General features: G+C 49.1%; 1 protein-coding gene across 1 annotated transcript in view; it reads right to left on the reverse strand.

Moving 5' to 3' along the window:
- Nucleotides 1-9,016: 9,016 nt before the first annotated feature.
- Nucleotides 9,017-16,741, reverse strand: part of LOC118380150 (large neutral amino acids transporter small subunit 4-like) — a gene marked incomplete at its 3' end in the record, with an annotated part of 29,906 nt that continues 22,181 nt past the window's right edge. The window contains exons 6-9 of the mRNA XM_052509227.1: nt 13,135-13,227; nt 12,898-13,031; nt 12,406-12,602; nt 9,017-9,160 (exon numbers count right to left, since the gene is read on the reverse strand). Coding sequence (XP_052365187.1) covers nt 9,017-9,160; nt 12,406-12,602; nt 12,898-13,031; nt 13,135-13,227 — 568 coding nt within the window. The remainder of the gene's footprint in view (nt 9,161-12,405; nt 12,603-12,897; nt 13,032-13,134; nt 13,228-16,741) is intronic.

Below are 16,741 nucleotides of genomic sequence, written 5' to 3' on the forward strand. Positions count from 1 at the left end.
AGAGATGTCATTCAAATTCCAAATTCAATTCTGTAATTCAAGCAGGAAGTGGAGAATTTACTTGGAATTGCAGCAATCTTCAAAAAATGTAATTGGAATGTACACTGTCTGAATTGGAGTTTAATCTGGAATTGAAAATAAAAACATAATTGGAATGGAATTTTAAACTTAGAATTTCAATATAATTGGATGTAAATAATTTGGAATTGAATTTGAATGCAAACTGTGTTCTAAACCAATCAAATAATTTAAACTCGAAACATTACTGTATATGCATAATTTTGTAATGTTTTAAGGTTAGGTTGTTCTGGTCCAATTAAAGGGATTGTTCACCCAAATTACAGATCGGTGTCCTTAACCAGTCTTATTCTGTATTGCTTCATTTGATGTTTCCAACCAAAGACTATTGGGCATCAAACTCACTATCTTAGAGTTGTAAGAGCCATGAGCTACCAACTGAGCTACAGAATACAACATGTTATGTGACTTACTTCCAGCCTCGGAAAAATATGTCTTATCCACACAACGTGAAAGGTGTTGTTTTAAACAGCCATAGTAGTACAGCACCCCTGGTGGACATTAGGGTGAAGTGCCTCGAGGGCACATCAGCTGTTTTACCTTGGCGGCTATTGGAACCATGTAAACTGGAACAACCATCTCAGTAAATCCAGCCAGCCACAGATTAGATTAGAATAGACAAAAACGGATGCTAATTATCTTTGAAAAATCACCCAATCAATATACATGCAAAAAAACACAGATATTGAAATACAGATTTCTAAAAAAAGGAACCTGCCATAGAGCATGCTGGGAAATATGATAATGATGGGGCGTGGTTTTGAGTCAGCGTTTACTCTACCCAGAGTACAAATGACACAAATCACACTCACCTCTGCTTAGTAACACTGGTTCTTACACCACTGAGTGGTCATTTACAGTGCAGCATTATTAATAAACATTATTAGAGAGTCTACCTTTAGTGTTATTGTTTCATTAGGACAGACATGCCGAAAGTATATGGACACCCTTCAACTTAGTGGATTCGGGCCACACCCGTTGCTGACAGGTGTATATAATTTAGTGACTTTCAACATGGCACCATCATAGGATGCCACCTTTGCAACAAGTCAGTTCGTCAAATTTCTGCCCTGCTAGAGCTGCCCGGTCAACTGATAAATAAATAATAATAATAACAATAAAATATATATTTAAGCAAATTGATGTGTAAATGTTACACAAAGAGTTTTGTTTGAATATACAATTTCAAAAATGTGTAGCAAAGGTGTTTTAGATATTTAGTTATATATATATATATATATTTAGTTCGTTAAAAGGTAAAGTTGGCATTTGGAAATGTGCCATGAGTGGCAGTAGTTGAGTTGAAAGAAGTGACAGGAAGTAACATTCAGGGAATTGGTCTAGAGAGGAAACTTAATTATGTGATTGTTAAGGCAGAATATTACATTAGGAATTGTGGTTTTGAATTGACTGAGATTTGGAATTTGAGATGGAATTTAATGGTTGTTGAACTGTTGAGGAAAAATATTAAATGAGGTTTTGTAGTTAAGAATTGAAGTAGGAATTGACTCCAACCGTGACATCCACACAGGTTGTTGTTCATGACTCACCCCCCAGCCCTAGCAGCAGGTCTCCAGGTTGTTGTTCATGACTCACCCCCCAGCCCTAGCAGCAGTACCCACCAGTGATGAGGTCTCCAGGTTGTTGTTCATGACTCACCCCCAGCCTAGCAGCAGGTCTCCAGGTTGTTGTTCATGACTCACCCCCCAGCCCTAGCAGCAGGTCTCCAGGTTGTTGTTCATGACTCACCCCCAGCCCTAGCAGCAGTACCCACCAGTGATGAGGTCTCCAGGTTGTTGTTCATGACTCACCCCCAGCCCTAGCAGCAGTACTCACCAGTGATGAGGTCTCCAGGTTGTTGTTCATGACTCACCCCCAGCCCTAGCAGCAGGTCTCCAGGTTGTTGTTCATGACTCACCCCCAGCCCTAGCAGCAGTACCCACCAGTGATGAGGTCTCCAGGTTGTTGTTCATGACTCACCCCCAGCCCTAGCAGCAGTACTCACCAGTGATGAGGTCTCCAGGTTGTTGTTCATGACTCACCCCCAGCCCTAGCAGCAGGTCTCCAGGTTGTTGTTCATGACTCACCCCCAGCCCTAGCAGCAGTACTCACCAGTGATGAGGTCTCCAGGTTGTTGTTCATGACTCACCCCCAGCCCTAGCAGCAGGTCTCCAGGTTGTTGTTCATGACTCACCCCCAGCCCTAGCAGCAGTACCCACCAGTGATGAGGTCTCCAGGTTGTTGTTCATGACTCACCCCCAGCCCTAGCAGCAGGTCTCCAGGTTGTTGTTCATGGCTCACCCCCAGCCCTAGCAGCAGGTCTCCAGGTTGTTGTTCATGACTCACCCCCAGCCCTAGCAGCAGGTCTCCAGGTTGTTGTTCATGACTCACCCCCAGCCCTAGCAGCAGGTCTCCAGGTTGTTGTTCATGGCTCACCCCCAGCCCTAGCAGCAGTACCCTCCAGTGATGAGGTCTCCAGGTTGTTGTTCATGACTCACCCCCAGCCCTAGCAGCAGGTCTCCAGGTTGTTGTTCATGACTCACCCCCAGCCCTAGCAGCAGGTCTCCAGGTTGTTGTTCATGACTCACCCCCAGCCCTAGCAGCAGGTCTCCAGGTTGTTGTTCATGACTCACCCCAGCCCTAGCAGCAGGTCTCCAGGTTGTTGTTCATGACTCACCCCCAGCCCTAGCAGCAGTACTCACCAGTGTTGAGGTCTCCAGGTTGTTGTTCATGACTCACCCCCAGCCCTAGCAGCAGTACCCACCAGTGATGAGGTCTCCAGGTTGTTGTTCATGACTCACCCCCAGCCCTAGCAGCAGGTCTCCAGGTTGTTGTTCATGACTCACCCCCAGCCCTAGCAGCAGGTCTCCAGGTTGTTGTTCATGACTCACCCCCAGCCCTAGCAGCAGTACTCACCAGTGATGAGGTCTCCAGGTTGTTGTTCATGACTCACCCCCAGCCCTAGCAGCAGGTCTCCAGGTTGTTGTTCATGACTCACCCCCAGCCCTAGCAGCAGGTCTCCAGGTTGTTGTTCATGACTCACCCCCAGCCCTAGCAGCAGGTCTCCAGGTTGTTGTTCATGACTCACCCCCCAGCCCTAGCAGCAGTACTCACCAGTGATGAGGTCTCCAGGTTGTTGTTCATGACTCACCCCCAGCCCTAGCAGCAGGTCTCCAGGTTGTTGTTCTTGACTCACCCCCCAGCCCTAGCAGCAGGACCCACCAGTGATGAGGTCTCCAGGTTGTTGTTCATGACTCACCCCCAGCCCTAGCAGCAGGTCTCCAGGTTGTTGTTCATGACTCACCCCAGCCCTAGCAGCAGGTCTCCAGGTTGTTGTTCATGACTCACCCCCAGCCCTAGCAGCAGTACCCACCAGTGTTGAGGTCTCCAGGTTGTTGTTCATGACTCACCCCCAGCCCTAGCAGCAGTACCCACCAGTGATGAGGTCTCTAGGTTGTTGTTCATGACTCACCCCCAGCCCTAGCAGCAGGTCTCCAGGTTGTTGTTCATGACTCACCCCCAGCCCTAGCAGCAGTACCCACCAGTGTTGAGGTCTCCAGGTTGTTGTTCATGACTCACCCCCAGCCCTAGCAGCAGGTCTCCAGGTTGTTGTTCATGACTCACCCCCAGCCCTAGCAGCAGTACCCACCAGTGATGAGGTCTCTAGGTTGTTGTTCATGACTCACCCCCAGCCCTAGCAGCAGGTCTCCAGGTTGTTGTTCATGACTCACCCCCCAGCCCTAGCAGCAGTACCCACCAGTGTTGAGGTCTCCAGGTTGTTGTTCATGACTCACCCCCAGCCCTAGCAGCAGGTCTCCAGGTTGTTGTTCATGACTCACCCCCAGCCCTAGCAGCAGTACCCACCAGTGATGAGGTCTCCAGGTTGTTGTTCATGACTCACCCCCAGCCCTAGCAGCAGGTCTCCAGGTTGTTGTTCATGACTCACCCCCAGCCCTAGCAGCAGGTCTCCAGGTTGTTGTTCATGACTCACCCCCAGCCCTAGCAGCAGTACCCACCAGTGATGAGGTCTCCAGGTTGTTGTTCATGACTCACCCCCAGCCCTAGCAGCAGGTCTCCAGGTTGTTGTTCATGGCTCACCCCCAGCCCTAGCAGCAGGTCTCCAGGTTGTTGTTCATGACTCACCCCCAGCCCTAGCAGCAGGTCTCCAGGTTGTTGTTCATGACTCACCCCCAGCCCTAGCAGCAGGTCTCCAGGTTGTTGTTCATGGCTCACCCCCAGCCCTAGCAGCAGTACCCTCCAGTGATGAGGTCTCCAGGTTGTTGTTCATGACTCACCCCCAGCCCTAGCAGCAGGTCTCCAGGTTGTTGTTCATGACTCACCCCCAGCCCTAGCAGCAGGTCTCCAGGTTGTTGTTCATGACTCACCCCCAGCCCTAGCAGCAGGTCTCCAGGTTGTTGTTCATGACTCACCCCCAGCCCTAGCAGCAGGTCTCCAGGTTGTTGTTCATGACTCACCCCCCAGCCCTAGCAGCAGTACTCACCAGTGTTGAGGTCTCCAGGTTGTTGTTCATGACTCACCCCCAGCCCTAGCAGCAGTACCCACCAGTGATGAGGTCTCCAGGTTGTTGTTCATGACTCACCCCCAGCCCTAGCAGCAGGTCTCCAGGTTGTTGTTCATGACTCACCCCCAGCCCTAGCAGCAGTACCCACCAGTGATGAGGTCTCCAGGTTGTTGTTCATGACTCACCCCAGCCCTAGCAGCAGGTCTCCAGGTTGTTGTTCATGACTCACCCCCAGCCCTAGCAGCAGGTCTCCAGGTTGTTGTTCATGACTCACCCCCAGCCCTAGCAGCAGTACCCACCAGTGATGAGGTCTCCAGGTTGTTGTTCATGACTCACCCCCAGCCCTAGCAGCAGGTCTCCAGGTTGTTGTTCATGGCTCACCCCCAGCCCTAGCAGCAGGTCTCCAGGTTGTTGTTCATGACTCACCCCCAGCCCTAGCAGCAGGTCTCCAGGTTGTTGTTCATGACTCACCCCCAGCCCTAGCAGCAGGTCTCCAGGTTGTTGTTCATGGCTCACCCCCAGCCCTAGCAGCAGTACCCTCCAGTGATGAGGTCTCCAGGTTGTTGTTCATGACTCACCCCCAGCCCTAGCAGCAGGTCTCCAGGTTGTTGTTCATGACTCACCCCCAGCCCTAGCAGCAGGTCTCCAGGTTGTTGTTCATGACTCACCCCCAGCCCTAGCAGCAGGTCTCCAGGTTGTTGTTCATGACTCACCCCCAGCCCTAGCAGCAGGTCTCCAGGTTGTTGTTCATGACTCACCCCCAGCCCTAGCAGCAGTACTCACCAGTGTTGAGGTCTCCAGGTTGTTGTTCATGACTCACCCCCAGCCCTAGCAGCAGTACCCACCAGTGATGAGGTCTCCAGGTTGTTGTTCATGACTCACCCCCCAGCCCTAGCAGCAGGTCTCCAGGTTGTTGTTCATGACTCACCCCCAGCCCTAGCAGCAGGTCTCCAGGTTGTTGTTCATGACTCACCCCCAGCCCTAGCAGCAGTACTCACCAGTGATGAGGTCTCCAGGTTGTTGTTCATGACTCACCCCCAGCCCTAGCAGCAGGTCTCCAGGTTGTTGTTCATGACTCACCCCCAGCCCTAGCAGCAGGTCTCCAGGTTGTTGTTCATGACTCACCCCCCAGCCCTAGCAGCAGGTCTCCAGGTTGTTGTTCATGACTCACCCCCCAGCCCTAGCAGCAGTACTCACCAGTGATGAGGTCTCCAGGTTGTTGTTCATGACTCACCCCCAGCCCTAGCAGCAGGTCTCCAGGTTGTTGTTCTTGACTCACCCCCAGCCCTAGCAGCAGGACCCACCAGTGATGAGGTCTCCAGGTTGTTGTTCATGACTCACCCCCAGCCCTAGCAGCAGGTCTCCAGGTTGTTGTTCATGACTCACCCCCAGCCCTAGCAGCAGGTCTCCAGGTTGTTGTTCATGACTCACCCCCAGCCCTAGCAGCAGTACCCACCAGTGTTGAGGTCTCCAGGTTGTTGTTCATGACTCACCCCCAGCCCTAGCAGCAGTACCCACCAGTGATGAGGTCTCTAGGTTGTTGTTCATGACTCACCCCCAGCCCTAGCAGCAGGTCTCCAGGTTGTTGTTCATGACTCACCCCCCAGCCCTAGCAGCAGTACCCACCAGTGTTGAGGTCTCCAGGTTGTTGTTCATGACTCACCCCCCAGCCCTAGCAGCAGGTCTCCAGGTTGTTGTTCATGACTCACCCCCCAGCCCTAGCAGCAGTACCCACCAGTGATGAGGTCTCTAGGTTGTTGTTCATGACTCACCCCCAGCCCTAGCAGCAGGTCTCTAGGTTGTTGTTCATGACTCACCCCCCAGCCCTAGCAGCAGTACCCACCAGTGTTGAGGTCTCCAGGTTGTTGTTCATGACTCACCCCCCAGCCCTAGCAGCAGGTCTCCAGGTTGTTGTTCATGACTCACCCCCCAGCCCTAGCAGCAGTACCCACCAGTGATGAGGTCTCCAGGTTGTTGTTCATGACTCACCCCCAGCCCTAGCAGCAGGTCTCCAGGTTGTTGTTCATGACTCACCCCCAGCCCTAGCAGCAGGTATCCAGGTTGTTGTTCATGACTCACCCCCAGCCCTAGCAGCAGTACCCACCAGTGATGAGGTCTCCAGGTTGTTGTTCATGACTCACCCCCAGCCCTAGCAGCAGGTATCCAGGTTGTTGTTCATGACTCACCCCCAGCCCTAGCAGCAGGTCTCCAGGTTGTTGTTCATGACTCACCCCCAGCCCTAGCAGCAGTACCCACCAGTGATGAGGTCTCCAGGTTGTTGTTCATGACTCACCCCCCAGCCCTAGCAGCAGTACCCCCCAGTGATGAGGTCTCCAGGTTGTTGTTCATGACTCACCCCCCAGCCCTAGCAGCAGTACCCACCAGTGATGAGGTCTCCAGGTTGTTGTTCATGACTCACCCCCAGCCCTAGCAGCAGGTCTCCAGGTTGTTGTTCATGACTCACCCCCAGCCCTAGCAGCAGGTCTCCAGGTTGTTGTTCATGACTCACCCCCAGCCCTAGCAGCAGGTCTCCAGGTTGTTGTTCATGACTCACCCCCCAGCCCTAGCAGCAGTACCCACCAGTGATGAGGTCTCCAGGATGTTGTTCATGACTCACCCCCAGCCCTAGCAGCAGGTCTCCAGGTTGTTGTTCATGACTCACCCCCAGCCCTAGCAGCAGTACCCTCCAGTGATGAGGTCTCCAGGTTGTTGTTCATGACTCACCCCCAGCCCTAGCAGCAGGTCTCCAGGTTGTTGTTCATGACTCACCCCCCAGCCCTAGCAGCAGTACCCACCAGTGATGAGGTCTCCAGGTTGTTGTTCATGACTCACCCCCAGCCCTAGCAGCAGGTCTCCAGGTTGTTGTTCATGACTCACCCCAGCCCTAGCAGCAGGTCTCCAGGTTGTTGTTCATGACTCACCCCCAGCCCTAGCAGCAGTACCCTCCAGTGATGAGGTCTCCAGGTTGTTGTTCATGACTCACCCCCAGCCCTAGCAGCAGGTCTCCAGGTTGTTGTTCATGACTCACCCCCCAGCCCTAGCAGCAGTACCCTCCAGTGATGAGGTCTCCAGGTTGTTGTTCATGACTCACCCCCAGCCCTAGCAGCAGGTCTCCAGGTTGTTGTTCATGACTCACCCCCAGCCCTAGCAGCAGGTCTCCAGGTTGTTGTTCATGACTCACCCCCCAGCCCTAGCAGCAGTACCCTCCAGTGATGAGGTCTCCAGGTTGTTGTTCATGACTCACCCCCCAGCCCTAGCAGCAGGTCTCCAGGTTGTTGTTCATGACTCACCCCCAGCCCTAGCAGCAGTACCCTCCAGTGATGAGGTCTCCAGGTTGTTGTTCATGACTCACCCCCAGCCCTAGCAGCAGTACCCACCAGTGATGAGGTCTCCAGGTTGTTGTTCATGACTCACCCCCAGCCCTAGCAGCAGTACCCACCAGTGATGAGGTCTCCAGGTTGTTGTTCATGACTCACCCCCAGCCCTAGCAGCAGTACTCACCAGTGATGAGGTCTCCAGGATGTTGTTCATGACTCACCCCCAGCCCTAGCAGCAGGTCTCCAGGTTGTTGTTCATGACTCACCCCCAGCCCTAGCAGCAGTACCCTCCAGTGATGAGGTCTCCAGGTTGTTGTTCATGACTCACCCCCAGCCCTAGCAGCAGGTCTCCAGGTTGTTGTTCATGACTCACCCCCAGCCCTAGCAGCAGTACCCACCAGTGATGAGGTCTCCAGGTTGTTGTTCATGACTCACCCCCCAGCCCTAGCAGCAGTACCCACCAGTGATGAGGTCTCCAGGTTGTTGTTCATGACTCACCCCCCAGCCCTAGCAGCAGTACCCACCAGTGATGAGGTCTCCAGGTTGTTGTTCATGACTCACCCCCCAGCCCTAGCAGCAGTACTCACCAGTGATGAGGTCTCCAGGTTGTTGTTCATGACTCACCCCCCCAGCCCTAGCAGCAGTACCCACCAGTGATGAGGTCTCTAGGTTGTTGTTCATGACTCACCCCCCAGCCCTAGCAGCAGGTATCCAGGTTGTTGTTCATGACTCACCCCCAGCCCTAGCAGCAGTACTCACCAGTGATGAGGTCTCCAGGTTGTTGTTCATGACTCACCCCCAGCCCTAGCAGCAGGTCTCTAGGTTGTTGTTCATGACTCACCCCCAGCCCTAGCAGCAGTACCCACCAGTGATGAGGTCTCCAGGTTGTTGTTCATGACTCACCCCCAGCCCTAGCAGCAGTACTCACCAGTGATGAGGTCTCCAGGTTGTTGTTCATGACTCACCCCCAGCCCTAGCAGCAGGTATCCAGGTTGTTGTTCATGGCTCACCCCCCAGCCCTAGCAGCAGTACTCACCAGTGATGAGGTCTCCAGGTTGTTGTTCATGACTCACCCCCCAGCCCTAGCAGCAGTACTCACCAGTGATGAGGTCTCCATCGCTGAGGGCCTCCAGGATGTTGTTCATGGCTCCCATGTAGAAGATGAGACGGAGCTGAGTGATGGACATGGTGACTAGAGAGAGGATGAAGAGAGGGCTGCTGATGCTCTGCATGAACGACTGGGCTGCAAGAGAGAAAGGTTTCGGATAGGAGAGAGGGGGAGGGGGGGGTGATTCCAAAAGCTATATTTTGCTATGGAATGTATTTCAGATGGCTGAAGTAATCTGTGTAAATGGTGGGCCTGTATGTAACGAGAGCACAAATAAGAACACCAGAACTCATTTAGGCTTCCCTCAACCAAGGGGCTGAATACTTAAGCAATGACTATATACAGTGAGGCAAAAGTATTTAGTCAGCCACCAATTGTGCAAGTTCTCCCACTTAAAAGATGAGAGGCCTGTATAATTTTCATCATAGGTACACTTCAACTATGACAGACAAAGTGAGGGAAAAAATCCAGAAAATCACATTGTAGGATTTTTAATGAATTTACTTGCAAATTATGGTGGAAAATAAGTATTTGGTCACCTACAAACAAGCAAGATTTCTGGCTCTCACAGACCTGTAACTACTTCTTTAACCTCTTGAAGCTATGGGGGCGCTATTTCATTATTGGATAAAAAAAAAACGTGCCCGTTTTAAGCGCAATATTTTGTCATGAAAAGATGCTCGACTATGAATATAATTGCCAGCGTTGGAAAGAAAACTCTGACGTTTTCAAAACTGCAAAGATATTATCTGTGAGTACCCCAGAACTGATCTTACAGGCGAAACCAAGATGAAACTTCAAACAGGAAATGATCAGGATTTTTGACGCTCTGTTCTACTAACATCTCCTTATATGGCTGTGAATATGCTGTGAACGAGCTTATGCGCTCTGCCGTTCGTCCAAGATGTCTGCAGCATTGTGACGTATTTGTAGGCATACCATTGGAAGATTGGCCATAAGAGACTACATTTGCCAGGGGGCCGTCCGGTGTCCTTTGTCTAAGTCGGTGCGTAATTCCCAGTGGCAATCCTTGTACCATGCGATACAGAAGTAGACTCATACTTCCAGGAACGATACATCATTGAAGAGAGATGTGAAAAACACCTTGAGGATTGGTTCTAAACAACGTTTGCCATGTTTCAGTCGATATTATGGAGTTAATTTGGATAACTGAATTTGTTTTTTTGGTAGCCAAACGTGACGCACCAAACGGACCGATTTCTCCTGCACAAAAAATCTCAGGAAAAACGGAACATTTGCTATCTAACTGAGAGTCTCCTCATTGAAAACATCCGAAGTTCTTCAAAGGTAAATGATTTATTTAATGTTTTTGCTGGTTTTTGTGAAAATGTTGCCTGCTAAAGCTAACGCTAAATGCTAACGCTAAATGCTAAATGCTAGTTTGCTATGGTAGAGAAGCATATATTTTTTTATCTGAGATGACAGTGTTAACAAAAGGCTAAGCTTGAGAGCTAGCATATTCATTTCATTTCATTTGCGATTTTCATGAATAGTTAACGTTGCGTTATGGTATTGAGCTTGAGGCTATGATTACGCTACCGGATCCGGCATGGCTCGACGCAAGAAGTTAAGAGGCTCCTCTGTCCTCCACTCGTTACCTGTATCAATGGCACCTGTTTGAACTTGTTATCAGTATAAAAGACACCTGTCCACAACCTCAAACAGTCACACTCCAAACTCCACTATGGCCAAGACCAAAGAGCTGTCAAAGGACACCAGAAACAAAATTGTAGACCTGCACCAGGCTGGGAAGACTGAATCTGCAATAGTTAAGCAGCTTGGTTTGAAGAAATCAACTGTGGGAGCAATTATTAGGAAATGAAGACATACAAGACCATTGATAATCTCTCTCGATCTGGGGCTCCACGCAAGATCTCACCCCGTGGGGTCAAAATGATCACAAGAACGGTGAGCAAAAATCCCAGTACCACACAGGGGGACCTAATGAATGACCTGCAGAGAGCTGGGACCAAAGTAACAAAGCCTACCATCAGTAACACACTACGCCGCCAGGGACTCAAATCCTGCAGTGCCAGACGTGTCCCCCTGCTTAAGCCAGTACATGTCCAGGCCCGTCTGAAGTTTGCTAGAGAGCATTTGGATGATCCAGAAGAAGATTGGGAGAATGTTATATGGTCAGATGAAACCAAAATCTAACTTTTTGGTAAAAACTCAACTCGTTGTGTTTGGAGGACAAAGACTGCTGAGTTGCATCCAAAGAACACCATACCTACTGTGAAGCATGGGGGTGGAAACATAATGCTTTGGGGCTGTTTTTCTGCAAAGGGACCAGGACGCCTGATCCGTGTAAAGGAAAGAATGAATGGGGCCATGTATCGTGAGATTGAGTGAAAACCTCCTTCCATCAGCAAGGGCATTGAAGATGAAACGTGGCTTGGTCTTTCAGCATGACAATGATCCCAAACACACTGCCCGGGCAACAAAGGAGTGGCTTCGTAAGAAGCATTTCAAGGTCCTGGAGTGGCCTAGCCAGTCTCCAGATCTCAACCCCATAGAAAATCTTTGAGGGGGTTGAAAGTCCGTGTTGCCCAGCAACAGCCCCAAAACATCACTGCTCTAGAGGAGATCTGCATGGAAGAATGGGCCAAAATACCAGCAACAGTGTGTGAAAACCTTGTGAAGACTTACAGAAAATGTTTGACCTCTGTCATTGCCAACAAAGGGCATATAACAAAGTATTGAGATAAACTTTTGTTATTGACCAAATACTTATTTTCCACCATAATTTGCAAATAAATTCATAAAAAATCCTACAATGTGATTTTCTGGATTTTTCTCTCATTTTGTCTGCCATAGCTGAAGTGTACCTATGATGAAAATTACAGGCCTCTCACATCTTTTTAAGTGGGAGAACTTGCACAATTGGTTTCTGACTAAATACTTTTTTGCCCAACTGTATGTATATTTATAGTTTTTGTTATCTTCAAATGTTAGAATTTGTCTTCCAATATGACAGTACAAAGTATTTTGGGTAAAAAATAAAGACAATTAAATACATTTTAATTCCACTTTGTTTGTTTTCTGTTTTTTTCATAGGCCTATTGTAAATGTGTATTATTTTTGCGTCGCCACTTTAATGGTATTCTGACAGAGGTACTGACATCGATCAGCAGGACCATGTTTGAAGTGGTTCTGAGCTTATGTCAATAGTTACACAGGTGATCATTGGGGTGAGCATATTTTCTTTTTTTAATGTGCTGTATGTATACTGTGTTATATTGTAAGTACTTTGTGTTGCGTTGTTTGACAGGAAGTTGAATGAAGTTTTTGAGTTGTCAGAACATTGTGTAATGTTGAATGAATCTTTAGTGAATGTTGTCTGAACGTTGTGTCCTTACATTCCTCCTTGGGTTTTCTGCTGACCTCCAGGTCCATGGTTGAGAGACAGAGTCTGTGTCCTTCCTTAGTGGCCAGCTCTCTCTGCTTCAGACTGTTGCCCACACTCAGACGCTTCCCCACCGTGGTCACCTGATTGTAAAACTGCTTCCCTGTGATCTTGTGGTCAAAACCCAGCCAACTGAACTTTACCTTCACACTAGGGAGGAAGAGGGGGACAGGGAGAGGGGAGGGAGAAAGGATGAAGGGGAGGAGAGAGGAGAGAGAGAGAGAGAGAGAGAGAGAGAGAGAGAGAGAGAGAGAGAGAGAGAGAGAGAGAGAGAGAGATGGAAGGGTTCATGTAACAGTAACAGAGAGGGGTTCATGTAACAGAGAGGGGTTCATGTAACAGAGTAATACAGCTGGTTGTCCGTACAGTTAAACATTCTTGATCTGACCTGGAGCTTGACCTATGACCTTTAACCTGGCGGAAACTAGATGTGTGCGGTGTTCACCTGTAGTCCATGTCCTCGGGGCCAGGGAAGGGTTCCAGAGGCCAGTTGAAGAAGCAGTTAAAGAAGACGAGGCCAGAACAGGCTGCCCAGACAACCATGATGGTGATGAAGGTCACACCAAGGTCATAGATCACCTAGAACACAACAACAAAGATGATCAACTACATTACAGTTTCTTAAAGATGTTTCAGATACTTTTGGTGCGTGTCTGTGTGTAAACGTGCCTGTGTGTGTTACCTTGACTCCAGGGAAGGTGACAGCAGAGGAGGCATAGGAGCCGATCATCAGAGCAATGAATGTAGAACGCAGATTACCAAACATGTTAGGGAGCTGAAGGGAGAGAGAGAGAATTTAAACTAATAATATTTGTCCAGTCTTTTGGTTTGTGAAAGACTCCTGCCTAAACTGGTTGGGGTCTCGCTGAGGGTCAGAAAGAAACGCAAGGAAAAAAGAGTCCGTATTTCGTTTTTAAACAAATACTGGGACTATATTCTTGGTGCTGTGAAAGACGATAGGAGGAGCTAGAGGTGGAGCGAGAGGAGGAGCTAGAGGTGGAACGAGAGGAGGAGCTAGAGGTGGAGCGATAGGAGGAGCTAGAGGTGGAGCGAGAGGAGGAGCAAGAGGAGGAGCGAGAGGAGGAGCTAGAGGTGGAACGAGAGGAGGAGCTAGAGGTGGAGCGAGAGGAGGAGCTAGAGGTGGAGCGAGAGGAGGAGCGAGAGGAGGAGCTAGAGGAGGAGCGAGAGGTGGAGCGAGAGAGGAGGAGCAAGAGGAGGAGCGAGAGGAGGAGCGAGAGGAGGAGCTAGAGGTGGAGCTAGAGGAGGAGCTAGAGGAGGAGCTAGAGGAGGAGCTAGAGGAGCGAGAGGTGGAGCGAGAGGAGGAGCAAGAGGAGGAGCGAGAGGAGGAGCGAGAGGAGCTAGAGGAGGAGCTAGAGGAGGAGCTAGAGGAGCGAGAGGAGGAGCGAGAGGAGGAGCGAGAGGTGGAGCGAGAGGAGGAGCGAGAGGAGGAGCAAGAGGAGGAGCGAGAGGAGGAGCTAGACGTGGAGCGAGAGGAGGAACAAGAGGAGGAGCTAGAGGTGGAGCGAGAGGAGGAGCTAGAGGGAGGAGCGAGAGGTGGAGCGAGAGGAGGAGCGAGAGGAGGAGCAAGAGGAGGAGCGAGAGGAGGAGCGAGAGGAGGAGCTAGAGGAGGAGCGAGAGGTGGGGCGAGAGGAGGAGCGAGAGGGAGGAGCAAGAGGAGGAGCGAGAGGGAGGAGCTAGAGGTGGAGCGAGAGGAGGAACAAGAGGCGGTGGATCTCTAGTGACACAGCGTTGACAGATCTAGTGATGTAACAGTGTTGACAGATCTCTAGTAATGTAACACAGCGTTGACAGATCTCATGTAATGTAACACAGTGTTGACAGATCTCTAGTGATGTAACACAGCGTTGACAGATCTCTAGTGATGTAACACAGCGTTGACAGATCTCTAGTGATGTAACACAGTGTTGACAGATCTCTAGTGATGTAACACAGCGTTGACAGATCTCTAGTAATGTAACACAGCGTTGACAGATCTCTAGTGATGTAACACAGTGTTGACAGATCTCTAGTGATGTAACACAGCGTTGACAGATCTCTAGTGATGTAACAGCGTTGACAGATCTCTAGTGATGTAACACAGTGTTGACAGATCTCTAGTGATGTAACACAGCGTTGACAGATCTCTAGTAATGTAACACAGCGTTGACAGATCTCTAGTGATGTAACACAGTGTTGACAGATCTCTAGTGATGTAACACAGTGTTGACAGATCTCTAGTGATGTAACACAGCGTTGACAGATCTCTAGTGATGTAACACAGTGTTGACAGATCTCTAGTGATGTAACACAGCGTTGACAGATCTCTAGTGATGTAACACAGCGTTGACAGATCTCTAGTGATGTAACAGCGTTGACAGATCTCTAGTGATGTAACACAGTGTTGACAGATCTCTAGTGATGTAACACAGCGTTGACAGATCTCTAGTGATGTAACACAGCGTTGACAGATCTCTAGTGATGTAACACAGCGTTGACAGATCTCTAGTGATGTAACACAGCGTTGACAGATCTCTAGTGATGTAACACAGCGTTGACAGATCTCTAGTGATGTAACACAGCGTTGACAGATCTCTAGTGATGTAACACAGCGTTGACAGATCTCTAGTGATGTAACACAGCGTTGACAGATCTCTAGTGATGTAACACAGTGTTGACAGATCTCTAGTGATGTAACACAGCGTTGACAGATCTCATGTGATGTAACAGTGTTGACAGATCTCTAGTGATGTAACACAGCGTTGACAGATCTCTAGTGATGTAACACAGCGTTGACAGATCTCTAGTGATGTAACACAGTGTTGACAGATCTCTAGTGATGTAACACAGCGTTGACAGATCTCTAGTGATGTAACACAGTGTTGACAGATCTCATGTGATGTAACACAGCGTTGACAGATCTCATGTGATGTAACAGCGTTGACAGATCTCTAGTGATGTAACACAGTGTTGACAGATCTCTAGTGATGTAACACAGTGTTGACAGATCTCATGTGATGTAACACAGCGTTGACAGATCTCTAGTGATGTAACACAGCGTTGACAGATCTCTAGTGATGTAACACAGCGTTGACAGATCTCTAGTGATGTAACACAGCGTTGACAGATCTCTAGTGATGTAACACAGCGTTGACAGATCTCTAGTGATGTAACACAGTGTTGACAGATCTCATGTGATGTAACACAGCGTTGACAGATCTCATGTGATGTAACAGCGTTGACAGATCTCTAGTGATGTAACACAGTGTTGACAGATCTCTAGTGATGTAACACAGTGTTGACAGATCTCTAGTGATGTAACACAGTGTTGACAGATCTCATGTGATGTAACACAGCGTTGACAGATCTCTAGTGATGTAACACAGTGTTGACAGATCTCATGTGATGTAACACAGCGTTGACAGATCTCGTGATGTAACAGCGTTGACAGATCTCGTGATGTAACAGCGTTGACAGATCTCTAGTGATGTAACACAGTGTTGACAGATCTCTAGTGATGTAACACAGCGTTGACAGATCTCTAGTGATGTAACACAGTGTTGACAGATCTCTAGTGATGTAACACAGCGTTGACAGATCTCTAGTGATGTAACACAGTGTTGACAGATCTCATGTGATGTAACACAGCGTTGACAGATCTCATGTGATGTAACAGCGTTGACAGATCTCTAGTGATGTAACACAGTGTTGACAGATCTCTAGTGATGTAACACAGTGTTGACAGATCTCTAGTGATGTAACACAGTGTTGACAGATCTCATGTGATGTAACACAGTGTTGACAGATCTCATGTGATGTAACAGCGTTGACAGATCTCTAGTGATGTAACACAGTGTTGACAGATCTCATGTGATGTAACACAGCGTTGACAGATCTCGTGATGTAACAGCGTTGACAGATCTCGTGATGTAACACAGCGTTGACAGATCTCGTGATGTAACACAGCGTTGACAGATCTCATGTGATGTAACACAGCGTTGACAGATCTCGTGATGTAACAGCGTTGACAGATCTCGTGATGTAACACAGCGTTGACAGATCTCATGTGATGTAACACAGCGTTGACAGATCTCATGTGATGTAACAGCGTTGACAGATCTCTAGTGATGTAACACAGCGTTGACAGATCTCATGTGATGTAACACAGCGTTGACAGATCTCTAGTAATGTAACACAGCGTTGACAGATCTCATGTGATGTAACACAGCGTTGACAGATCTCATGTGATGTAACAGCGTTGACAGATCTCTAGTGATGTAACACAGTGTTGA

Source organism: Oncorhynchus keta, unplaced genomic scaffold, assembly GCF_023373465.1.
Source record: "Oncorhynchus keta strain PuntledgeMale-10-30-2019 unplaced genomic scaffold, Oket_V2 Un_contig_4189_pilon_pilon, whole genome shotgun sequence".
NCBI classification, from domain to species: Eukaryota; Metazoa; Chordata; class Actinopteri; order Salmoniformes; family Salmonidae; genus Oncorhynchus; species Oncorhynchus keta.